The sequence below is a fragment of the Anser anser genome, assembly GCF_964211835.1.
Source record: "Anser anser genome assembly, chromosome: 2".
Taxonomy (NCBI): Eukaryota; Metazoa; Chordata; class Aves; order Anseriformes; family Anatidae; genus Anser; species Anser anser.
The window spans coordinates 78,503,440-78,528,933 of record NC_139721.1 but is presented as its reverse complement, the minus strand read 5'-3'; the positions used below and the strand labels follow the sequence as shown (position 1 = coordinate 78,528,933).

At 44.8% G+C, this 25,494-nt stretch overlaps 1 protein-coding gene across 1 annotated transcript; it reads right to left on the bottom strand.

Annotated features, from left to right (window-relative positions):
- Nucleotides 1-1,694: 1,694 nt before the first annotated feature.
- PXDC1 (PX domain containing 1) lies at nt 1,695-25,186 on the bottom strand. Its single transcript, XM_083825328.1, has 5 exons — nt 24,695-25,186; nt 13,602-13,693; nt 13,240-13,357; nt 9,096-9,207; nt 1,695-3,365 (listed from the first exon to the last, which is right to left on the bottom strand). The coding sequence occupies exons 1-5, from the start codon at nt 24,948-24,950 to the stop codon at nt 3,248-3,250; spliced, it is 696 nt and encodes a 231-aa protein (XP_083681454.1). The 5' UTR covers nt 24,951-25,186; the 3' UTR covers nt 1,695-3,247.
- Between the last annotated feature and the right edge of the window lie 308 nt (nt 25,187-25,494).

The window sequence follows — 25,494 nt, the reverse complement described above, 5'->3', positions numbered from 1 at the left end:
CAAAAGAAGAATCACATTTTACCCAGACAGTAAGTACTTAGGACTATACTTTTATTTGCTCCTGAATACTTGATGGCTCAGCTGAGGCAGGTCCCACAGGCCCAGACCTCTTCTCACACTTGTGTAATGCTGAGGACATTACCTGGAAAGCCAACAGGAGTGGCCCAAGCACCACACCAAGGGCTGGCAGGACACAACAGAACATATTTGCCTACTCTACAGGGGTCAATTGTGGGTGAACTGTGTGTCAGGTTGTCCCCCTAGAGTAATTCAGAGTATTTTAAGACTTAAGCTGAAGGACAGCTGGCCTGGAATAGAATCCTACAGAAATGCAGAAAGCTCTGAAGACTTTACCGTAACATGAACAAACAGGAAAGCTTCACTGGAAACTTAAATCAAATTTTCTAAATTTCTACTGTTTCACTCAAGTAATGTCTCAGTAATCTTTTAACAAAACCTTGTGAACACACAGTCTGCATCTTGGACTGTAAAAGCAAATTTATTTTTATTCCTCAAAGACAATATTGGTTCTACTTCATCACTGATCTATTTTGAACCTATGAGTTGACCACATGCATAATTCACACTTTGAACTTTTCCCAGTTGTAGAGAACTGGTCTGCAGGAGAAAATTGTAGTGGTTTAACCAAATTAGTGTTGTTTCTTCATTTTACATTAACTCTCTGCACAAAGTAATATACGCAATTATTTATATTGCTTTGATTTATCAAATAGCTAGATCTCAGTTAAGTGAAATAAATTAAGTAACCACCTCTGGAAAATAATTGATCAAAATATCTTTTGAAAAATACAAGTTAAACAGTGCAACTTCTGTTTGTAAATAAGTTCTTTGCCTTACAATTCCACTTCCTTGAAGACTTCAACGTCCATGCAGCTTAGATGTTTTTCATGAGGAATGTGGTTGTACCTTTGAAAAAATAGCAATACTTTATTTTTATAGCATATAACTTAACTACTTATCTTTTTCAAAGTACTTTATCACTGAGTTAAAAATTCATAGGAACATTCAAATGAACCAGGGGAAAATATTGCATCAAAAGCCAATGACACGGCGGTGCTCTAAAAAACATTACTCTAGGAAAAACTCAGGCATAGGGCAACAAAGCAGAATTACCCAAAGCACCATGGTAGGCTGAGAGCAGGGCCAGGAATTGAAATCAAATATTCCAACTCCCAATCAAACATATTTATTTACTGGATACTAACCCACCATGGTTAACTGAAAGCACTGACAGAAGAGTTAAAAATAATGAGATTAAAAACAAACAAAAACCCCACAATTTGAATTCAAGAGGCTGCTCAGAAAGCCTTTGCATGAGTGAGGACATATACCTTTCTATTCTAGAAGTGTTATGTACAAGAATCTGCTTTATCTTTAAAAAGTGTAAGTGCCAGACTTGATTTACCTTGTAGTTGTAATGATGCAGAATTCCTCCACTAAACTTAGTGGTATTGAACAATGTTCACCTATACACAAGATCGACAGTTACGCTAAGAGGTTGCACGTGAGTATGTGCCATTTCAGCATTATGGACAATACATGGAGCAGCATAGACAGAGTTCCCAAAACTCAGCATTTTTCCAAAACTACTAGAGAAAGAATGAAAATTTGGCATGACTGCAAGAGAGTCCTCAGAGAACAAGAAGGGGAGGAAAAAAAAAAAGTAGCCACCATTTAAAGCTGCAGAAATTTTACTGAAGGCGAGTTATATTTTATTTCATTAAAATATATTTTGAAAACATACTGTGTAAAAGAATTAGGGTTCTCAATAATTTATTATTTACATTAGCAAATGCTGTTTGACTGTTATTCTACAGATAGAAATGAAAAGTCTGCAGAAGGAATTGTACCAACTTCTTCAGGACCACACAAGCCCCATTACAAGGAAACACATCCAAAACACACTCCTCCCCATTTCAATCCTTTCAAATTCACGTTTGCAATCAGATCACAAAGCCCAATGACAGGTCACGCTGGTGAGTGTTGAGCGCTGACAATGAGAGCTGGGAGTTCACAGCACTCCGCAAGAGAGAGACCCCAAAGAGATTTTAACCTTGCACTACTCAGTAGCCAAGATGCTGTAGGGTCCAATCCCACTCTTGCTCCCACTGTCTTAATGCCACTGAAACCAACAGCACTACGTGACAAGGCCTGCACCAGGCCCCCAGGCATATCCCAGAAAGCTAGACAGACTCCTTGAGCCTCACTGGCCCAGGAGAGGGTGTATTTCCTACCACTGTAGACACACTGTAGCTTATCATTTTTTTTCAGTCCAAACATGTTATAAATCTCATTGGCTTCCTCCCCATCCTCTAGGGAGAAATATGCATAGGAAATTATCTCTCTGATGTAAACAACTGTAAGCACCATTCACATTTTCTGGTCCACGTGACAAAAGGCATATCCAAGTGCCTGTCATAGCCTTGACCATTCTTAGCAGGGCAGCTCAGCTTTCCCATCAGCTTTCCAGATCTCTGACATCATCCAGGTACCCAAACATTGTGTGCAGTCCATTGCAATGCCAGCTGCTGTCTGCTTTACTCCTGGAAAGAGGGAAAGAGTAGTCATCTCTTCTGGGATTTTATAAAAACCCATGATTAAAAGAAGTAAAGCAGTCAGCTCATGTGTCCTGTAGCCTGGAGGCACTCAATGGTATTTCTGACATCTCATGTAAGGCACCAGTCATCCGGTAGCTGGGCAAAAAGTGACCTGCAAAGCCTCCATTTAGCAACCGCAGAGGGAACTGACAAAATTCAGCTGGTTTGCTTGCCTTCTCGCTTACATAGCATAAAAAGTGTGGTCGAGACATCTGGGGAAGTTTCTGGTGGAATCCTGAAAGAGGAAGCCTCAACTTGCACTGCAAGCCAAGGAGCACGGGTGACAGCACACCACAGCACAAGTCTTAATGGCTGTTATCACAGTCGCAGTTGCCACAGACATTGCAGAGATTTCCTCAAGCCCCAGGAAGCCTCTGCTGCCTTGCTTTCATGGAAAACGAGTTTGTTTTCAGCACCGAAGCAGTTACCTCCGTACAAGATATCTCTGCAAGACACATAGGAAGGCCGGACTCCGAAGCCAGCTTTGCGGTGTACTTGCTGCAACTTCTCTGCTGTTGGTCTTGTCTGCACAGCCATATTCACAGAGCTGCAATGCTGGAGAGAGCAGAGAATTCACCTACGGACGAAGAGGTCGGCTGGATGCTGGCTGACTGCAACGTTGAACAGCCTCAGTCCAGAATATCAGTCTCAAATGGGACCAGGTGGTAGTATGTCAAGTTGGTGACATAAGCTGTTGGATCATCGCTGTCTTCTAGCTCTGAGGTAAAGTCACTCACACTCTCGAACCTAAGGAGAAATCAAAACAAAACAAGAGGCATTAAATCATTAATAATTATTTTAAAAAGTCAAAGGAATCTGAAGAAAAGTACAGGGGGAAAAGAAGGCCAGAATATCTGAAGACTGATCCCTAGAAATTTTGAGAAAAGACATTTGTGAGGAGGTCATTTGGAATAAGGGCTGCAGGCAAGAATGCCTCTGCTGGCATCTCAGGTTAAATTTCTGAGTAAATATAATGCACGGACTTCCTTTACACCTGAGTAGTGTTACTGTGATAGTCTTTCTAATGCTGGTTTGCAGCTTCAGCTTTGTGAAGCTCAGTTTGCAAGGCAGAGATCTAGAGTCCCAACCCTTTTCTGAATGAAATCATCAGGCTCTCTCTCTCTCGGCAGCTTGAAATTCAAACTTACTCTAGAAGCTGTCAGACAAGGTCCATGCAGATCAACCATGAATCATAAAGTTACAGTTTCTGTGACATCAGCCTACATATCGTTCTGCTAATGTGGAGAGACCAGAAATGGCATCTTCTGACACTTACATAAACCCAGATCCAGCACTTACTAAAGAGGGTTGAGATAGAAATGGAAACCATTGCTCTCCATGTCCTTAATTACAAATAGAAGCTGCTTCTTTGTAACCTGTGGAAATGAATGGGCAAAGGAGTTTGCTTTCAGTAAAACAGGATGGCTATTCCTTCTAAAACTGTGCCAAAACACAGCTACCCAGCACAACAGGAAAGCAAGTTCCACATCTCTTTAGACAGCAGTCTTCAGCGGAAGAGACTTACAGGACTCCTCTCCCGTATGACATTGACTCTTCACAGCACTTGTCATGATAATACCTGAACTCATCTCATGACATCTGGTTACCTTGTTGAGTTGAAGGTGGCCTGGATCAAAACCATTATTAACTGATTTTAATTTCCTAGGGTTCCTCTCCTGCTAGTGACTGAATGATTTCATGGGATGTAGCCTTTCTTATCAGGCTGTTCTGAGTACCTTTGAAATTAGATGTTTTTGAGTCTAGAAGAGCTTTCACTGTGATATGGGAAAAGCTCCACAGAAAGTACTCAGTACTTATCCCATCCACCTCCTCCTCAACACAGCCACATGTTTATGAATCAACCACAGGACAGTGAGAACCATGGTGCACACGCAAATCATCTTGTCCTCTCTGATTTTCAAAGCTACTTGTGATGAAGGAAGGAAGCAGCAAGTGAATGCTGGTAAAGCGAGTCATGAAACTGAGGTCCACATTCTTCCATTTTATTCTCAGAGCATTTGGCAGCAACACGAAATGCCTCTGTTCCCACACAAAAGTGGAACAGAAACTGCCTTTGTATCCACACTGAACTTGTGCCGATGAAGTTGAGAGAGTATGAGTCCCTTCTCTCCATTTGGCTTTTGTATGAGGCCAAATGTTTAAGACAAATAGGAAACAATGACTAGAGCGTCTTTCCCACAGAGCCTTGCTGTCCTCCCCGTGGCATGAGATTTACATTTTGATAAGCAGAGGATATCTGAATATAGAGATTCCCAAATTTGGTTTCACTTGCTTTGGTATTTTCCTTCTCACTTCCTACCTCCTGTGTTACAACTCGAATTTCTGCAAACCTCACTCACCACCTCATTCCTCCTGTCATCCAGAAGGCATCAACTTGTTAAAACCTACACTTTCCTCAGTGACACATATTCCAGTTCCAAGAAGGCTGCGATTTCTGCACTAAGAAAACATTTTACTTCTTCTCAGATAGCCTAGCAGTTAAGGGCAAGTCACTTCAGAGCAAGGATTAAATCTCATCTTAGTTCAGGCAAAGGACCTGAAGAACTGTCAAATTTCTTTTTTGTACACTCTCTCTTTACTGTTTTGAAAGAACATGCATTCATTCAATACAGAGTGAGAAAACAGAAAATGAAAATTGCACAAGATGGAAAAATAATTTTTAACCTAGCTCTGACTATAGGATGTGTCCCCTTAGGGGACATATTTTCTAACTTTTTTTTTTTTTTAGGCTGGCATACTTCAGCTCTCTGAATAACAGGTAAACAGAGAAAGCTTTAAAATAATTTGGTTTAAAACTGCATCTCACCTTCACATCAACTACTTAAATTCCTGCAGTTAAGTAAGACAATTGTAGATACCCTTCTAGCTTCAAACTAGGAAGTCCTAAGACTCAGGTATTTCAGAAGATCCAAAGAGGAGTGGTAGGATAAAGAAACAGAAACATCTCCTACTTCCATCTCTCCCCAAAACTCACTTTCTTTGGAAGCATCATGGGTTATTGGATAGCAGTGTCCATACATCCTGAAATGTATGGACACGGACAGCTCTGTCTTTTCCACACTCCTGCCTGCTTATTCTCAACTCTTAATGATGAGGACCACAACTTTTTGAACAGAAAATCGCACATTTTCTCCTGCAGTGTTGTCACCATGCTCTCTATTTACAAGCAAAAAAAAATGACACCAAATGTTTATATGTTCATTCCTCTACTCCCACCAGGCTGTTTGCTTGCCTGCATGTGTGTGAATGTGTGCAGAAGAAATTTGACATAGTTTCCTACAATTATTTCACAGGTGACGTTGTGTTATCTTACAGACCAGCAGCGATCCAGAAACAACAGGTTATAAAACACCAGTGAGGCAGACAGAATGAATGACAAAGCCAGAAGAGGAGGCAAGAAAGCTATTCGTATTCTTCTTTCCTTCTTTTATCAGTTATAGAAAACTAGATTATTACAATGTGAAGACATCCAACCAACAGGTTTTTTCCCAGTATAAAGTTTACAAAATACTAACTCTGCAAACTGTCATGCAATGCGGTCTCCTAATGGCCAAACTGCTGTCCTGGTCTTGCTGTTTGTTCCTCTGAGTACCTTGATAGACAGACACACTGTCCTTCACAAGGGCCTATGCCTTGTGCTGTAAGACAGCCTCCTTCGTTGGTTTAACTCCAGCTAATGCATTAGTGCTACTGCTCACATTCACCAGGAAAAAGTGGGAAATGAGGTATGTAGAAGCTAATACTTCTCATTAACTCACAGGAGTAACCCCGGTGTAAATAAGGTGTGAGACAACAGTCCAACTCCTCTCACCACCTTACATGCAAGCAGTACCTGAACAGAACTCCTTCCATCTAAGACTAAGAAACACAGGGGCAGCATTTTCTTTTCCTGACAAGAGTAGGATTTTGCTTTCCTGGAAATATTCTGCATCTAACTTGACCAGCTCCACCTACTTTTGCAATGCCACCCATGAAAGCCTCTCCCAGGGACAACAAAATGCTTATGATGTCAGCAGCACTGTCCTGAAAATACACATCTATTACTGGAATGAGTTTGCCAGAAAGGCAGCATGTCCAGCTCCAAAGCCTTTGCTGCCTGCTGCTGGCTGTAAAGACAGAAGTGCAAACAGTCCTTGCAGGGAACAGTTATCTCTCTGTAACAAAATCAGAGTTTGAACGTGCTTATTTACCACCCTTTCTTTGAGGTCTGCAGTGTACTGGAAGAAGTTTACATAAGAGGACTGTTTATGGCACATGGACACCAAACGCACTGGGTTCACCACATTTTGCAATAGTATGGTATACTGGCAACTAAAAAAAAGAGAAAATGATGGAAGCAGAAAGGAAGTACTTCAGAACAACAGAGTAAGCAACTCCAACTTGCAAACACACTAGTTTCTTCCGCAAGAAGTTTCAGCCTTTTCAGCTGATGGGCTGCTTGGTAGGTAGCACTGAGGCAGTCCAACAGCTGACCAGTGCAGCAGGGCCTCAGCAAACAAACGCTACCTGATGAAGATCCAAGTGCTTCTATCCAAAAAATACAAGTTTGCTTCGCAAAATGTCTGATTCAAGCACATCAGCAGCCAAAACCCACATGGAGTTTAATGTTGCTGAAAGGAAAATGTTCCCATTTGAGGATATACAAGTCCACAAGGAATTAACTCTAATTTCAGTATAGAAAACATGGGTCCCATAAATCCAATTTTACAGAGACAAAAAGGGAACTGAATAGGATTCCAAAAGATTTTAAAACTTCCTTTCTGGGCTACTAACCTACACTTGAAGCAACAACACAGAAAACCTTTTCTTTAAAAAATAATAATCAATTTTTACAAAAGAGATGTTCTACACAAGTGCCATTACTTCCTAACTACTACTTCCCAGCTTCAATATACAGCTACAGGAAGAGCAAATTTAAGGTACCATGCACAACAGACATTTAAAATTTATTAACGTCTTCATTTCTGATTTAACTTCCTTCAAGAAGTTAAGACACAAATCCACAAAGCTAGGCTGTTATCCTGGACTTGTTTCTTCTATCACAGTTTATGGAAAAACAAACCGATCATCCAGTTTTTATTGTATTTTAGTATTTAGTATTATATACTGGCTTTAGTGTCTTCTGACTTTCTATATTGGATTAACAATGGGATAACAAGTAGATGACAGCAGTTTCCAAACCCAAACTAGTAAGTTTTGCTTGGTCCAGAGCACATTTTTAAAATCAAGACTGATTTTTTTTTTTAATAAAATCATTTCGAAATAGTAAAAATGGAAAGCCTTTTGCTGCCTTTCAGTCATCTGCTCTAATTATTTATCACTCTCAGCACTAAAACAAGATCCACTGTGAACTGTCAACATTAATTTCCAGATGCTGGCCACATAGAATTATCTCCAGTATATCATTTCAACCTCATTAATATAAGCTTATGAGCTTAAATGCTGTTAGCAAGGTCTAGGTTCAAAACAGTAAGTGATAAAACCCTGGTTCTTTTAAAAGTTAATAGAATGGCTTAAAAAAAATTACAGTGGAGCCAGAGAGACATTTCAGCCCCTGACAAAATCTCGTCAAGCTCTAAACTCTTCTGCAGACTGGCAATGATCACATTTTAAATGTGGCAAGACAGAGCCTTGTATTCAAAGATAAAGCCTCTATAAGGCTTTTAGCACTCTGTTTCCATCATTTTGACTGCTCTAATGAAAATGTAGGTCAATGTTTCTCATTAAAAATATTTAAAAGCTTCATTACCTGCAGCTCATTGAAATATCAATCACTTTCCATGACAGAAATTTCTAGGAGCCGATTGCTGTCAGTGCCCATCTGTCAGTAGAGTCGCTGACTTTACACGTACATGAAAACCTTCCTGGTTACTGGTCTCTGACCCCAAAATACCTACATATATTAACAAGCAAAATTTACAAATAAGGCTAATCTAACTTCCCCCCTTCTTAATGAAATACACATTTCACCAACTCAGAGCATGTGGCAGCACCTGAGCAGCTGCTCAGCTTCCTTTTTTCAGGGATGTGTTCCCCTTCCTCTGAGGATGGTGTTTTGCTTCCCAAACATTTGGGATATTTCATCAGTAAGGATTCTTCAGCTTCCAAATCTGGGCTCAAGTCAGCTCCTTCACAGTCACGCAAGAAAGAAAAAGCTCCTCTGTTCTCACCTGTCAGGGTCTCTGTGACAGTCACAGCTTTTTTCATACACAGAGGATTGAGCTCCCTGGGGTCAATAATTCTCAGACAGCCATTTTATACATTTTAATGTAAAGAGCTGTGAAGCCTTAGCAACCATGCCCAGTAATCTTTAACCAGTCGGAATGACAACTGCACTAGTCTTGCTCCTATACAGAAAATATTTTGCTGGCAAGGGGGTAGGGGGGAAAGAAACAACCAAAAACTGAGAGTTTATCTGAACCTTGACAGCATGACTCATGGACAAACCACACTTACAAGTGTTCTGCTGAGTCTACGTCCAGGTGCTTCTCTTTTCCATTGGGTATACTGTGGTCGATGACTATTGTTTCAGTGTTTGCTAAACAAAATCCATTTGATCGCATGATTTCTGTCAGGGGAAGAAAGAAAAACAAGATGAGAGTCCAAAAAAAAAAAAAAAGGAAGCTGGAAAACAACTGCATATCATACGTAGTTGACATGATTATGAAATGGGATATGCATGTGACACTGAAAATCTGCATAGGAAAGCAGAAACAAAGAGTTTGTTTCACAGCTTCTTACACCTACAAACTGCCAGCACTTAAGTAGTTTTATTCATGTAATCAACTCCTGATACAGAGCATTTGAAGCAAGACACAGTTTCAGTCCCACTAATGCCAGTGGCAAAATCTGCATCATTTTTTAGGAGAATGGCAGCCCATCTATTTAGACACCATCTACCACTTCTCATAATGATATTTTTCCCCGGACAGATTTCCAAGACTTAAACCAGTTAAGCATAAAAGAAAAAAAATAAAAAAATAAAAAGCCCAAAACAGGAGATAAAGAGGAAATTAAAAGTTACCCTCCAAATTAATTTAACCAGCATCTTTAAGTCATGTAAAACAATATCATCTGCTATACTGCCCGCAACTCTCCTTACTTGTTTCTTACTGTGTAAGAAGCTCCAGTCCAGAACAGGTAAAATTTACAACTAATTCCACTGACTTACCACCAAGGATAGAGCTTGTAACTAAAGAGTACTATTTGATGTCAATGAGAAGTTAATCCACATCCGTATTACACGGAAAGGTAAACTAGAAAAATCACAAGGATTTTTCTTCTGGTCATGCAATCTTAGATGAAGCTAGGGCCAACACAAAAGGAACATGCTTCTCTATTTAAATCAGCACTGGCTTAAGCGGGATGACTGATCATTTGCTTCAAAGTAAGAGAACTCTTCTGTGTTATCAGCACAGGCAAAATGAAATTCTTCTGTGGCAGAAAATATGGTTAGGAGAAAAGCTATGTACAGGGAATAATGCCTAAGATCTTGCCTCAAAAAGACTAACTTCATCTACACAGTTCAAGTAATGAGCAGGAGAGGAAAGCAGAGAGAGAGAGAAGGGAGGTAATTTTTAAGTGTACATTTGCATATTACTACATAAAGGTAAAGCCAGAACTCAATTCCATATTTTGGGAAAGTAATCTTTGACTTTCAGTCTGTATTTTATTGCAACCCACTTCAGCAGAATATGTTTGGGGTGGTAAAAACACTGAAAAGCAGCAGAATCACCCTTCAGTCATGACTCATCTCGAACCGACATCATAGTGCAGAATAAAATTTACATCATAAATTCAAACTGAGCTTTCATCATAGGATGGGGGCTTTCTCTCTTCCCCATCACCTACCACTCTGAACCAGACCACGTGAGGGGACAGCTTGTTTGTTCAGAGAGCACAAAATGTGTTTGCCTGTTTTTCTGAGTCTGCAGCCGCGCAGAATGCTGCACTACGGCCAACATGAATACCGCACAGTTTTTTCCTAGTGTCCTTGACATGACCTAAAAGTTACAGCATTTCATTGCAATGCAAACTGCTTTGGATGTTAACATTTACTGCCATCTACTGACAGCACTTCTAGACACTGAAGCCATTCCCAGTGCGCAACGTTCACATGAGGCAAATAGCAATTTATTATCAGATTTCCGCCTATGTTTTAAAAATTTATTTGCAGCAGCCATTTAAACAATAAAACAAATTACCACATGATGCTTTTGCATAGCTGTATAGGTCTTTCTCCAATCTTCCTCCAATTAATTAGGTATGACTCGACTACGAAAATTAATTTAGGATTAAAACAAAACATGTTATTGTTCAGCTAACATGGTTTCCACGACTCCTCTACACGCAGGCTGGCAGAAGGCCTCCCTGTACTGCTAGCCTGTCCCTCATCCAGACACCCCCTCCCTGTGAATTTAGATTCATCTCCACCACCTTTTCTGTTGTACCCAAGCGTGGCATTCTCAGACATGCACAGTATGTGTGCCCCAAGGGGGTACACACCCTCACAAAAATTAAAGGAAACCTTTCCAAACAAGAAAAAAATAAATCAAAAACCAAAACCAAAACAAACAAAACAAAACAAACAATAAAATAAAATAAAACCATCAAGCCACAGCAACAGTGCAGTTTTTGACCAATGCAATTCCAAGTACATCTGTTCTTATGTTTACCTGTTTGCAAAAGGTACAAGGTTTAAAAGTGTGGCTGCTCTCAGTGGCACATTTTTATAGCATATAGTTCAGGGATCCTTCATTTCATAATGGGCAGGTGCTAGGACCCACTTTGCAGCCACTGTTCTCATGGAGCAGCAACATATTCCAGACAAAAATAGTGAATATGCTCTCAATAGCCAACACTGAGAACACACCCAGGTGTTCAGAAGCAAAGCACATCAACCATGTCCAGCCTTTGGAGGATGACTGACGTTAGGAAACACGCACATGAGGAATTTCACCTGTGCTTTCCATATCAACTCAAGACATCATCCGAACCTCCCTACTCTCAGACGGAGCATGAGACATACTTTTTGGCTCCCCTCTCTCATGCCCAGGTAGCCAAACTCACATCACCCCCTTGGCTGTACGACCCCAGGGGCTCTTCTTAACAAGCTCTGTCCTGTCCTGCACTGCAGCCTGGCCCTAGGGGCCCTACAAGAAGGCACCAGCCCAGATGGGCTGGCAAGACCACGCTTTTCACCAAGGCTCTCTGTTACGTGGTACTTTTCTAAATAGTTGTTGGTAGGCTCACAAGCAATTTACCATTTAATTAAAAGAATATTTAACCCATGACTAGTTTGTTTAGAACCAGAACTCAGGATCAGTTACAAAAAAAACCAAAAAAAAACACCTACCCAGTTTATGAGATCAGTCCTTTAAACACACTGTTTACATCCTTAGCATGCTGATGCACTGGCTAGTCATTAACTAACATACAGTTAGAACCTACAAAAACTGATGTATTTAGTACTAAACATCTTATGTACCTTGGAGGACTATGCAGCATTTCACTCTTATTTCACACACCAAAAGAAACTCTTCTGGTGACACTAGAACTGCCACCTGGTGGGATAGGTCACAGACTGCAACCTTCAGAGAAGTCTGCAGTTCCCACTAGGCTCAAAGGAAACTTTTCAGTGTAGTAATACAAAACCATGCACGCCGAACATCCACGGACATTTTAACAACAATCAGTAGCAGATTTCAGGGGGACGGACTGAAAGGATGGACAAGTATACAAGTGATACTGGTCTTCAGTCTACCCTCTGGGTTTAGAACCTTGCTGTCTCCAACTGTGACAGGTCACAAAGCACTTTTGCTCCATTTGCTTGTTTAATTCTTTTTTGAAGTCATTTATGCTTTCAATTCCATGATAACCTATGACAATTACTTGCATTCTTTAACCGTGTTCCAGATGAAAGCAACATAATATTATAACCTTTCTTTTGTTTGTCTAAAGCCTGTTATCTGCCAACCTACAATTCTTGTTTGGTGACAAGTACAGGGTAATCAACCTCCTTCCATTCACAGCTTTGTAGGTTTCCATTACATTCCTGCTGTCATGTTTTCTCAAAGTTGAAACATATTTCTTTATTTAACCTTGTTCTTAGAGAAGCTGTTCAATTATTTGAGCCCCTGTCTTTTATTTGTATGTTTTCAAATTTAATTATGTCCTGTCCGAGACAGAGACCAGAATTGAGCACACTGTATTCAAGATGTGGTGGTTCTCCTTCATTCTTCCCTAACAATTCCAAATATTCTCACTGTCTTTTTTGCTAGCCTCTTGGCAGTGAGCTTACATTTTCACAGAACTACATAAAGACCTCAGAATCTCCTTCCTAAGCGTTAACAGCACTATTATATGCGACAATAGTGAGGATTGCCTTTTCCTCATGTTGTTTCTCTGAATTCAGCCTTCAGTTTCACCTGTCATTTTATTGCCTAGTATGTCAAGGTTAATTATATGTTCTATGCTATAAAGCAGATTATGGAGAACTGTCTTTTGAATTGCTGATGGAGAAAGAACAAAGGGAACAGCAAATGCAGTCATTTTCATTCTTTAATTCTTGTCTTGACTGTAGGAAGCAAACAACTCTTACCTGATATTTTGACTGGACTTTGAAAGCTTGGCTGAATTTTATGGACATTGTCATTCTTTAGAACTTGGTCCAAAGGAGACCTCTCGAAGAATGTGAGGACTACTTCAGACCTTGAATACTAAAAAAGAGAGAGAGACGTCCATTATTTTACCAGTAGTTTGCTTTGTTCCTCTTTTCCCTTTCCATCCCACTGCCTGGAGATGTCATCACATGGTTCTGGCACTCAGCACTTCTGCAAGGTGCTCAAATTGTTGCTTCTTTTACAGTTTGGCAAAAACCATTGCTTTCTAATCTGCGTGAGAGTGTGTGTCACCATCAAGGAGGAGTCAAGCCAGGCTAAGTGTGGAACTTGACTTACTCACCTTCCATGGCATGTTTATAATAGTCTTCAGAAGCTTTTCCACTTCATTAAGTCTGGCTTCTATGTCATGGGCTTCTTTTATTGTGATGAGCCCTAGAAACAAAATACACAGATTGTGAGCATAGGCAAAAGCACGTTTTCATGTGTACACACACTTCAGCACCCAAAAGCAGCTGCTCAAGAAGATGTGGAAATACCTCAAATATTATGCCTTCCAGAAATAAGCCTTTTAACCCACACTGATCATAAAATGTGTACCCAAACTAAGGTGGGTGTAGTTACTAGCACAGTCGCAGGCCTGACACAAGTTCAGCTGTTTATGATCACATTTAGGAGCTGCAAGACAAGCAGAAGTAGAACCGCCTACTCCTTCACCCACAGTTTCACTACACAGCATTCCCAGCAATGATAACCAAAATGCCTGTTTTCTTCTTCCCAGAACCATGATTCATCCTTTTTCTGTCAATAAAAATTGAAAGAAAACCCAAAGAAGCCAAAAAATGCAACCCACAGATCAGAGGAAAAGACTAAACATAAGCTACACAAAAGCCTTCGAGAGCACTCCTGTATTTCTCTGAATGCAAACGCCAATGAACAACCCAGTGAAGATTTCTCAGTGCCATGTTCTCCAAGTGCAAAACAACTGTTTGCCTTTTTTTTTTCTTCTCCTTAAATCATTGAATTATCACAGAGCTGCAGGAGGGATTAAAGTGGAATTTTTGCATTCTAGTGTCCTGAATGATGCATTACAACGCTTCTAATTTTGAATTGCTCAATACAGGGATTTTCAAGTGTAATACTGTAGAAATTCCATATTTATAATCTGCAGGGCATATGTACCTTCTGTCTTTCCTGGCAAGCTCAGGGAAATCTAACACAGGTCATATGCACATACAGGAGAAATGAGAAGAAGCCAACCCCAATACCTTACATCCCTCTAACAGCCTGTTTATTTCTGGTCTTTGTAACTCACTTGTTCTAACCTAATTACCATTTTGCTTCTAAATGTGCACAGTTTTTCCAAAGAACAAGATACATATGTGAAATGAAATACCTAAGAGACTACTAAATTCAACAAGATTCACTGGTTTAAACAAAAAGTAAAATATTAAAAAAAAGGAGCAAAAGAAGACCCAATAAATCAAAACCATCTAAATAAAGAGAGAAAAACATCCAAAAGGCAAGCTGTAAGAAACTACCTCAATATATTAACATTGTAAGCACTAAGCTTTCTAAATGCAGTCTTCTACATGTATCTCTACCTCTGTATTTAAAAGACCAGAAAGAGCTGTCAAATACACAACAATCTGGGGCCAACATTCACAAAATGTTTCCATCTGCATCAGTCCCTGTTGCATTACTGGTGTGACGTGACCACATACAAACTTTCCAGACAAAAAAAGTGTGACTTGGAAACTGTCAGCTCTCCTCAGATTAGAGCGCTAAATAAAACAGAGATTGTCTCCGGAGCAGCCAGGTTTACTTGGAAGTCTTTCTATTGCTCAATAGTCCCTCATTTTGCCATTTCTGTCAGCGTCACTGCCACTTCTTCCTCCGGGACAGCTCTCTCTCTCTCCTGACTGCAGAGCGGCGCGCACCCACAGGCAAGTAAGCATGGCAGCAGCACATCCTGCTTTGGCTGGTGTATACCACGGTTGAGCAGCTTTGCATGGGAACTCTCTGAAAGGCTGTAAACACAAACTAACTCATCTGCATGGGTCCGCCGACTGCGTATTAGCAGGGCTGTGCTTGACGCCTCAGAGCTGAATTGCAGACCAGCACCCTTCATCTTCCTAACTGCTGGGTGTGAGCGGGCCTGGGTGGATCTGTGTCGCCCCTTCACAAGTATGTTCCCATCCCACATCTGATGGAAGCTCAAACCTTGCAAAAATAAAAAAATCATCCTCCCTAAAAAGGGCTGCCAACTGCCCCACAGCTCAGGAGCCCGCGTGTGGTGTTTGAACCATGCTGTCGCCCTGCCACAGCCCACGTCAGAGAGAACCGAGGGACACAGGCCCCCTCGCCACCGACCCACCGGGGATGTGCTCTCAAATCTACCCTTGTCCTCAAAGCCTTCCTCAAATAAGCACTTGTTGGTGAAATTAGTATTTTGCCAGAAAGAGGGATGCTTTGAAACAAATGAAGATACTCATCAAATCAAGAGCAGCCAAAATAAAAAGAGAGAGAGGAAAAAGATGAAAAAGTCCACCTCACCAACAACACTGCACATTCCTGCTCAGAGGGAAACCAGCCAAGCAGTGAGATTTTCTCTCATTAGTAATCAGGCGAAGCATCTGCAGCTCCGCACAGCCTTTTTAAGCTTCAGCGAGGGAAGTCGGACAAGACCGGCAGCCTGTGGCACTCTCACAGCTCACCCAGTAGGAGGTTTTACAGCTTCTTGCCCTCACCAGGGATTTCCAGCCCCTGTGTACTCCTTGCTCGAGCTGTTGGAGACACACCAGGCATGCAAACCCACGGAAACTGGCACGGCCGACTTTTAACATCTGACACAATAAGAGCTGTTTCTTACTGCCACTTTTACTAATATCAAAACCAAAAGGCAGACAGCGTAGGAAGGAGAGCAAGTGATACATCTGCCTGGACAGATGCCTGTGTGTGTGCTTAATGACTACGGATGCACAGCTCTGTTGTGTAAAGCTGCTGACCTTACACGATCAGTCGCAGGCAAGCAAGCTTGGCAGGGCTACAACTTTCCTTTCCATACGTCTGCAGACCAAGCGCACAGAAACCACTTGACTTGCTATATATATATATCGAGCCCTGTAATTTCTTCTGCAACAGCTACCAAGTTTTACAAGGCCCTCATTTATCATAATTCTAAAAGGCTCTGTTTTTAAGAGTTAACAGATGCCCTCGTGGCTTTCAGTTCGTCATGGGCTGCGATCCCACACCCTGAGGGATTGCTTACGGCCCAACATCTGCACTACCCTGAGCAAGACACTGCCTGCCCATGCAGCCAGCAGGGACGGAGGCCTCAATCCCTCCTTTTGCTCCCTTCCAGCGCTCACTGAATGCTTGCTGTCATCAGCCACAACATACATGTGCTTGGGTAACAACACCGTGGTTTCCCAAGGTGAAGTCTCCAGCAGCAGCGCCGGTTCAAGGTGCTTTCACCCTCCCCTGCAACTCATTTCCTCTCCCGTGCTGCTGCAACACACCGCTGCCTCTGCTTTGCCAGCACAATTAGGGGAATGCCTTGAACCAGCCCTGTCAAAGACTTCACCTCAGGAAATCCCGGCCTGCGCAGGAGAAGTAAGAGCCTGCAGGCCAGGATACCTGCTGTAAGCTACCTTCTCCTCCAGGCACCACACAGCCAGCTCGAGCAGGAATTGGGATTCGTGTAAAGAAAGGTCACAGAATTGCACCCAAGATTTCCGTCTCTACCCCTCACTAACAGCTTGCTTATGCACAGCAGGTGCCCTTTGAGGGAGGCTTTCTCCCCTGACTGCCTTCTTTTTTCCATTCTGAAGCTTTGACAAGGCAAAGAAAAAAAAAAAAAAGGCCAGAGACTGGTCTAGGATCTCCAGACGCTGGAAACGTCTGAACAAACAGACACAACGCGCGTGCTGGCCTTCATAGACAGTCCAGCACCTCCAGCACTTGTTAATCCTGACACGAACGCACCACAAGCTGGATGCATCTGGAGCGCACTGCACTCACTGCACACACACTGGCCACGTAAGCAGCATCCATACGGCAGCTACAGCACGTCCTGATGCCTTTGTCTCTCTGCCCATGGAGCTCAAAGACGTGCCTATCTTTCCATCTGGGGCTTTCTGACCCCGAGAACCTTTCTTCAGGCAGCTCGCCCTGAAATAAAGAGAAAACATTAATAAAGCTACCAGTAGCCTGGAACCAGTTGTGTTTTCTTCCACTTGTTCAGTCATGCAACAGAGCTGAGCTGAAAGCTAGGAAATCTCTTAGTGAGGTCATGGTGAAACGCTGTTCTCATGCCTTTCCCTCTGCCCTGGCTGCTGTCTGACTGCTAATTGAAAACATGCGCAAACTCCTCCCAGGAAAACTTTGCTCTCTGTCTTGTTACCCATACTGTGCTTGGACAATTAACTATCATTTCAAGTGATTTAAATACTATAAACACCTATGTTTATAGGGCTTCAGGTAAATTGGAGCCCTACTGGCTCCTTTTTATTTTCTTTAAACCACAAAGCCTTTTGCTGCCAAACACCACAAACCTCTAAGATTTTTTTTCATCCTGCACACAAGGGAGCCCACACGCTGGGTCACAGGAGGGACAATACAGGCACACTGTGTGACCAAGGGTGGCACTTGCCTGTACCTGGGATATTTGGTTTTAGCAGCGTTCTGCTGTGCACACAACCCCTGTAACTAGCAAGCTGATTTTAAAGGAGGAGACAATCACTTCAACATCTCCACTGCCCCTTTCCTGATCAAGAACCCCAAGCAGAGTCCTGAAGACAGGGTGAACAGGATTTGCCCAGTTTGAGACCACGCACACGTAACAACACACCTCTGGGAAAACACAGCACAAACAGCAGCTCGAGCCTGCAGCATCCTTCCTGCTCAGGGACCCTGGTGCCAGAGCAGCTGCAGGAGACTCAGGGATCAAGCATGCAGCTGTGTCCCTGGCACGCTGGGTCACGGCGTGGGAGAGAGGCCCGGAGCTGAAAATGAGCAGGAAACGAGTTCAGCTGAGGAGGAGAGCAAACTGGGAGCCAGCTGAAGATGTCAACACACAAGTCTGTCCTATTACTGCCATATGAGCCACCAAACCTGCAACTAATGATATTTTGACAGCCATATCTAACACACTGCATAGCTTGTAATGAAATCACGATGTGGTCCTGACAGCTGATGCCCATGATGACTGCTTTGTCTCAACAGTCCTCTAGTGCCTTCCAAGGAAGAGTGAGTTCATGCCTAAATGAAATCTGTCTCATACGCCATCCCTCAACGATGACACAAAGTCATCTGTTTGGAGACGTGTTGCTGTGTACAAGTTGCTAGGTACGTGATCTCAAACTGTGGGCAAACCCTGTCCCTCCTGGCTGAAGGACTCCACCTGAGGCTTTTGGTCAGGAAAGGAGCAAAGAATGTCCAAGAGATCTCCTACTTTCTCAAAATTAGTTCAACAGGTAAAGGAGACCGAGCAAGAACAGAGGCCAAGGTGCACTGTGTGAAGATGTGTGCAAGATGGAATGATGATACTACAAATGCTATGTATTTCAGTATCTAAATGAAGATTAAAACCTTGCACTGAGCCCTTCTCACCCAATCCCCTCTCAGTCCCCTGCAGGAAAAACTGCGGAACAGATATCAAAGTGAAAAAAGGAGTAGAAGATAAATAGAGGCAGAAGTCTTACTGTGTTTTGCTAAATCCACACTTCAATAAAGATTTATGGCCTATAGGTGCTGATCCTGAGCCCACCCTTATCTCTTTGCACAAGTCAATGAGCGGCAATTAGTGATCCCAGATCTTTAGGGAAGATGCATAAGCTGTCTTGCACAGATGACTGCTACTCCGCTAGGAAGATAGGAAAAAGCTCGTTTCACACAACTTTTCAATAATTCTGCAGAAATAACACCACAGGAATCCCTTCAGTCCAAAGACTTGATAAGACCCAGAGAAGGGCAGATAATTAGGGACAATCAGGGATATCAGCTCTCCAATTACCAGAGACCAGGATAGCCAATTTTCTGTTCTCTGCTGGTTATTTATGATGTCTTCTGGGGCATCTGGTTCTCATCACGACGGACAGGATCCCAGAGCTAGCTGTGGCTCTAGTCTTAGTCCAGCAGCACTGGCAGCTCCTCTTTGATGCCTCTTCCCTAATTCTTCTGCACCCCGCTCTTGAGGTGGTCACACTTGCCCCTTCCCCTCATTAGGAAATCCATCCATCTCATATGACAAGAGTCACTGCAGTCTCTAAAGCCTTTACAAAAGGTTTTCTATCCATGGAATATCACTGACATGATACATCTTGGTGGCATTGCTCAGGGAGCAGGGAAAAGGAGATGACGGAGTTCAAAAGAGGGGTGCAGGGGACTGTATGTTTGCAGTTTGTTGCACATTTGCTGCTCTTTTTAACCTGGATTGCTGAGGAACAAAATAGGGACGGTGTTTTTGAGAGAGATGGTTTCACAAAATGCAAGTAAGCCACTCCATGCTTTTATAAGTCTTACTAGGTAGCAATGAGCATATTGAAGACGTTGATATAAATCTGCTAGACACTGAAAGACAGAGCTTTCAAAACCCTGCCTGCACTGTGTGCTTTTAGCTCTAACGCTGAGCACTTCTTTGGTAATTCATACATAGCAGGTGTGAAAATAAGGATGGCACGAAGTACTATTCAAACAACTGTCTGACTGAAATCAATCCTCAAGATCACTTGAGGACCCTGGCACACCCAAGCAGCCCTGCAAAGCACAGGAGGCGAGCTAAAAGCTGAGAAGTCCAGACCTCCAGCTGATGGATTTTCCACACGTGTTATTAGATATGGGGAAACGGCACCTCCCAGTGACAGAGCTCAGCACAGACCTTCCCCGCAGAGCTCCCTGCCTCGATGCTTGATGAGCCACAAGAAACAAGATGTCAAAGGAGCACAAGATGAAAGCGAACAGAGCAGTCAAAGCCTGATGAAAAATGCAAGCTCCTACAACCATTTTTAGTGCCAGCTCCTTATCAGGTGAGAACTGTGACGAGCAAACAACCTCATTTCCATTCCTTTCCACCAAAATCCTCCCAGACACATTGCCCGGTTGCCTCAGTCCACCACAAAAAGGGAACTTGTGCCTAGCTGTGTTACAACACAGCAAGCTTCATTTATCTCCATCATTACCGATGAACCATGAAATTCGGCTAATAAAAAAAAACAAACGCAGAAGCCCCAAACTTAATTTCAGTCATAGAGCACTGCTAGAGCCTGATAACCGAGAGCTGCATCCTTTGTCTGCCAGACAGAAGCTCTGAGCAAGCTCCACTAATGAACTGTTGACAATGTCAACAATGAAAAGAGCACAATAGATGCAGTGTATTTATCTGTATTGTCACAGCACCGAAACAGCTGCCGTCTGTGGAAACCACTGTGCTGTTTGTGTAGAGCTCCCTCTTTGCATAAATCACCCTCCCAGACGGTCTCGTAAACAACAACTGCACAACGCAGCATATAGAAAATTGTACGTTACAAACACAACATTTACAGCGAAAAGCCTGGGCAGACAAAGTCCCTGGGACAAGTCCTTCGAACCGCAGCCCTGGAGGAGCTCCCCATGTGCTTCCTGGTGCACGGCCACTCCGACACAGAAAACAGCTGATCATCTGCTTCCTACATGAGGCAACCGAGTCGCAGGGCAGGCACGAGCCTCAGAGCTAGAGCTCAGCGTTAGTCACCCGGGAAGGACTGCCCAGGGGCTGCTACGGATGACGAATGAACTCCTCTGTGCTACGAGGCGAGCTACAGGCGCAAAGTTTCCATGGGAAGCCTCCACGGCTGCTGGACAGCTTGTACGGTTGGACAAAGGTTGAGTGCCAGCACAGCAGAAGATAACCGAGAAGTTCTGGAGAGCTTTTCCAGGTAAACACCGTTGGCAGCAGTCTGGTGAAGGTGAAGAAGCAAAGGGAGTGCAGCTCGAGGAAAGCAAGCGGAGAAGCAGATACAATAACAAAAAGGAGAGCAAGGGAAAAAAGGCCACAGCAGAGCAGAATGAGTCAGAGGAGGGATGGAAAGAAGAAAGGGGAGGGAATGAGCACTTTGGAAAGGAAGTCCATCTAGGAAGAAAAAAAAAATGTGTAAGACTGAAGAGCATTTCTGACTTGACAGCATGGAGTATCAGAGCAGCACCAGGCACAGGACGAACAGCCACGTTGGAAGAGCATCTGAGCTTCTGTCCTGATCACGAAAGCAACAGAGCAGTGGTATGGGGCAGCACAGTCCCAGCAGAGCAGGCCTGCCAGAAAACACCCTGCCACTCCAAGGGCAAACCAAACCCAAGCTTTGAAAGGTTGCTAATGAGCTCGCCCTGGTTTGGCATCCAAGGGTCTGGTCCTGCCCACACTGAAGTCCAAGGCAGGTGGATGACTGCACTGACGTTGGATCAGGTTCCAGGATAAATCTTAACCAAGAAACCTTAGAAGTAATAGGTAGAGAAAACAGAAGGGAAAAATAAAGAAGTGTTTTTCCAGATTTATACTTCACTTCCAGCACCTATTGGGTCTGTTGCAACTACTTCTAAATCACCAATATAAAGTCAGCTCCTAAGTCCAGGGGCTGTCTTTCTCATAAAGAGATTTAAATACTAAAGTTGTTTATTCTGCATACAGAAAGGAACAGACAGATTAGTAACATCAAGAGTGAACTAGCCTGTGTTTGTCTGTGGTCCTCTTTGTGCATTTGCCTACAGCAAGGGATGGGCACGGTTCAGACACAAATAAGATACTAGCAAGTTACTGGTAACATCACAGTGAATCACATTTAGTCACCCTGCAGGTATGCACACATCTAACCTTGTTTACTAGCTCACTAGTAAGATGCCTCGTGCTGTTGAACGTCCTTGGCCCTCAGCATCATAACACGCTCCAGATGCACACATGGAGCGCGCTGTGCCATGTGCTGTTATTAGTTATCAAAGACAAGACCAGACTATGTGTATGCCATGCTCCCCCACGGGGACCTCCTCTTTTCTCATGCCAAAGCAAGGGTGAGACGAACAGCGAACGCGGAAAGCAGGGCCTCCCATCCCCTCCTCTGGAACCGCAAAGCGCCCTGCGGGTCTGGGAAGTACGGGGAGGGAGAGATTGTGGAGGGCAGGGCAAGGGGGCAGGGGAGGAGAAATGGAAGGAGGAGGCAGTTTGCTCTGTTTGCTCTGGCTGAGCAAGAAAAGCAGCACACCGCTGCTCAGTGTTAGCCGTTTGCTGAAACCAGCAATAATGGTGACAACCAACTCTTCCTAAAATTGCTCACATTAAAAAAAAAAAATATATAAATTCTTCCTAAAGGAAGTCAGTAACATCAAATAGCTCAACCTTGCACTCCTCAAACACATCCCTAAACTGTAACATACCACAGCATGACCGAGCTGCAGGATAATTCTAGTTCTTTTAATGGTCCTTAAGCAAATCTGTAGGAGGACTGGATTCTTTCAATGCAATGCAAATTTGGTTTGCAACATTTAACCACTTCCTCCAGATAAAAGGCACAGCTAATATTCAGCTTCTTTCAGAAAGCCTAAGATAAATACACAAACAAACACACATACATATGCATATACATCTGTATGCATATAAAAACACACACAGTTCTATATGACTGAACGCTAACACACACAAGGCTGTATCTTTGTCAGGTGTTTTTGCTGGGTTAAATACTTTGAGCTTTACTGTGTGCAGCAGGACCTCAGCTTTTAAACAGGACATTTAGAAACCGTGCTTGCCCCAGAAGTTTTCTCAAGACCGGACATGCTCCAAGCAACCTGTACTTAGAGCCAAATCTTTGCATCAGTGTCACTCAGTCAAATGAGATTTTTATGTTTCAGCTTCATGAAGTTACACAAGGCTGTGGCCACTCAGTTTAAAATGCCGGCGTGATGAAGTGTTCTCTATGCAGAGAAACACACTTGGCAAAGTAATTTTCTTCAGCACAGGAGCAGCTTAATTTTAAAGAGTATTACTGAAAGTGTGAGGCGCGCCGTGATTGCTTACAAACTATTCTGGATTTTGATTCCATCTCTGCTGCAGAGTTAACCTCCACCTCCTCACCAAGCCGAATAGATCACGATCTGCTTACATTTGCCTTCAATTTTTCAAATCCTGGCCTGATGCTTTTGCTCATTCCAGATCTGATAGGGGCTGGTACGTCTGTTCCCAAGATAAGGGCAAGCAGAGGTTGCTGGCTCTGGGTCTCAGGCAGGATCTGAGGATGCTCACTCTCTCCCAGCCGTTCATGGACCAACAGTGTGTGTTACCTGGCCCTGTCGAGCACAACCAGTGCAAGCACTGACTGTAACCCCACCTGGCTGCACCTGCCCCGACGATACCTCGGGGATGCGCGAACCCTGCTCAGCGCTTTACAAAAGCCTCGCTGCGCTTCCAGGCTGTTGCAGGAGGCGCTGAGGGACGAATTCAGCGAGGGGCCGGCGTCCAGGACCCCCAGGGACCGATCCTGCCTGCCCCCAGCTCCCCATCGGGGCCAGGGGCTCCGGGGCCCGGCCCCCATCCCCAGCGCCCGCCGCCTGCAGAGGGCACCCGGCCCCCGCGAGTGGCGGCGGTGCCCGGCCGGGAGGCGACACCACGGCCCCGGGATGCCACCGGCACCGGGGGGGGGGGGACACGACCCGGCCGGGGGGGGCCCTCTGGGGCTGCCTTGCCGCTCCCAGCCCGCTGAGGCCCGGGGATAAAAGCAGGCAGCCCCCGGCCGCAAAGCAAACGGAGGGCACCCCCCCAGGCTGACAAGCCGGTGCGGCCGGGGCTGAGCGGGGGGAGCCCCCCCGGGGCCGCTTCTCCTGCTGCCGAAACGGGAAGGGAGAAGGAAAATGGCTCGGGCTGCTGCTGCTGAGGCTGCCCTGCTCTGCACAAAGTTATGGCAGGAATTGCGCTCGCTCCCAGAGACGCGAGAGTCCACTGCCAAGCGCCGCTGACGGCCTCTTTTTTTTCCTTTTTTTCTATTTTTTCCCTTTTTTTTCCCTTTCTCCTTTTTTTTCTTTTTCTTTCCCTTTTTTTCTTTTTTTCTTTTTCTTTTTTTTCTTTTTTTCCTTTTTCCCGTCCCCTTGCTAACAGGCCCGGGGGGGGTTCCCCCCTTAGCCCCTCTCCCCCCAACACCCCCGGGGAAGCTCCGGGGTGCCAGCAGAGACCCGGCGCCCACCTCCGCGGGGGGGGGGAAGGGGGGGTGCTGCACATTTACAGCCACAAAACCACCCCTAAAAACAACCCAACCGAGACACGCACAGCCCGGGGGGAGCTGCCGACCGCAGAGTGCCGCTCCCCCGCCCCGTCCCGTCCCCTCGCCCCCCTCGGGGGGGAGCCCCCCGCCGCCACCATCCCGGGGCAGGCAGCGGCTGAGGGCTGGGGGGACGGGACCCCCTCTGCATCCCCTCCCAAACCTTGTAGCAGCGGGGAGCGGGACAGCTCGGGCCGGTCCTCGGGGAAGGAGTCGAGGAGGCGCTTGAAGAGGCGCCCCAGGTCGGAGTAGCTGCGGTGCAGGTAGAGGACGTTGCGGTCCGACCACTCGGTGCGGATCTCGTAAAACTCCTCCTCGTCGCCCCGCCGGCTGATGACGAGCCGCCGGATGCCGTTCACCCAGCAGCCCCGCACGTACATGTTCACCAGCGAGGTGCCCTCGAACACGGCCGAGGCCATCCCGCCGCCGGCGGACGGCGAAGCGCGGCGCCCCGCCCGCAGCGCCCCACTTAAGGGGAGGAGGAGGAAGAGGAGGAGGAGGAGGAGGAGGAGGACGGGGAGGAGGAGGAGGAGGAGGACGGGGGGGTGCCACCCGCCGCACCCCCGGGGCGGAGGAGCAGGGCGGCCCGGCCCCTTCTTCCCCGCCGCCGCCAGGGGGGGAGGCTCCAGGCAGGGGAGGGAGCGGGGCTGCGGCCCCCCAAGTCCCCCCGACCCCCCTCTAAACCCCCCCCAACCCCCCCCCAGACCCCCGCTCGCCCTCCGCCCTGCCGCCCCCGAAGGCCCCGCGGAGGGCGGCGGGATCCTCCTCTTCCTCCTCGGGACGGTTTCGCAGACGCCACAGACGTGATGAGGAATTTATTTTTCCCCTCCCAGTGACCCTAGAAGTCTTTTTTTCTTGTTTTTCCTCTCTCTCTCTTTTTTTTTTTTTTTCCAAACTTCCAGGCCAGCTGAGGAAGAAAGGGATTGGGGAATAGCTTGCGCCGCCTCCGGCTGCTGCATGCGA

Coding starts and splice junctions, on each gene's coding strand:
- PXDC1 (XM_083825328.1), bottom strand. CDS start 24,950: ATGGCCTCGGCCGTGTTCGAGGGCACCTCGCTGGTGAACATGTACGTG. Junction 13,358..13,601: donor TTATAAACATGCCATGGAAG/GTGAGTAAGTCA, acceptor TCTCTTTTTTAG/TATTCAAGGTCTGAAGTAGT. Junction 3,366..9,095: donor GTAGACTCAGCAGAACACTT/GTAAGTGTGGTT, acceptor ATTTCTCCTTAG/GTTCGAGAGTGTGAGTGACT.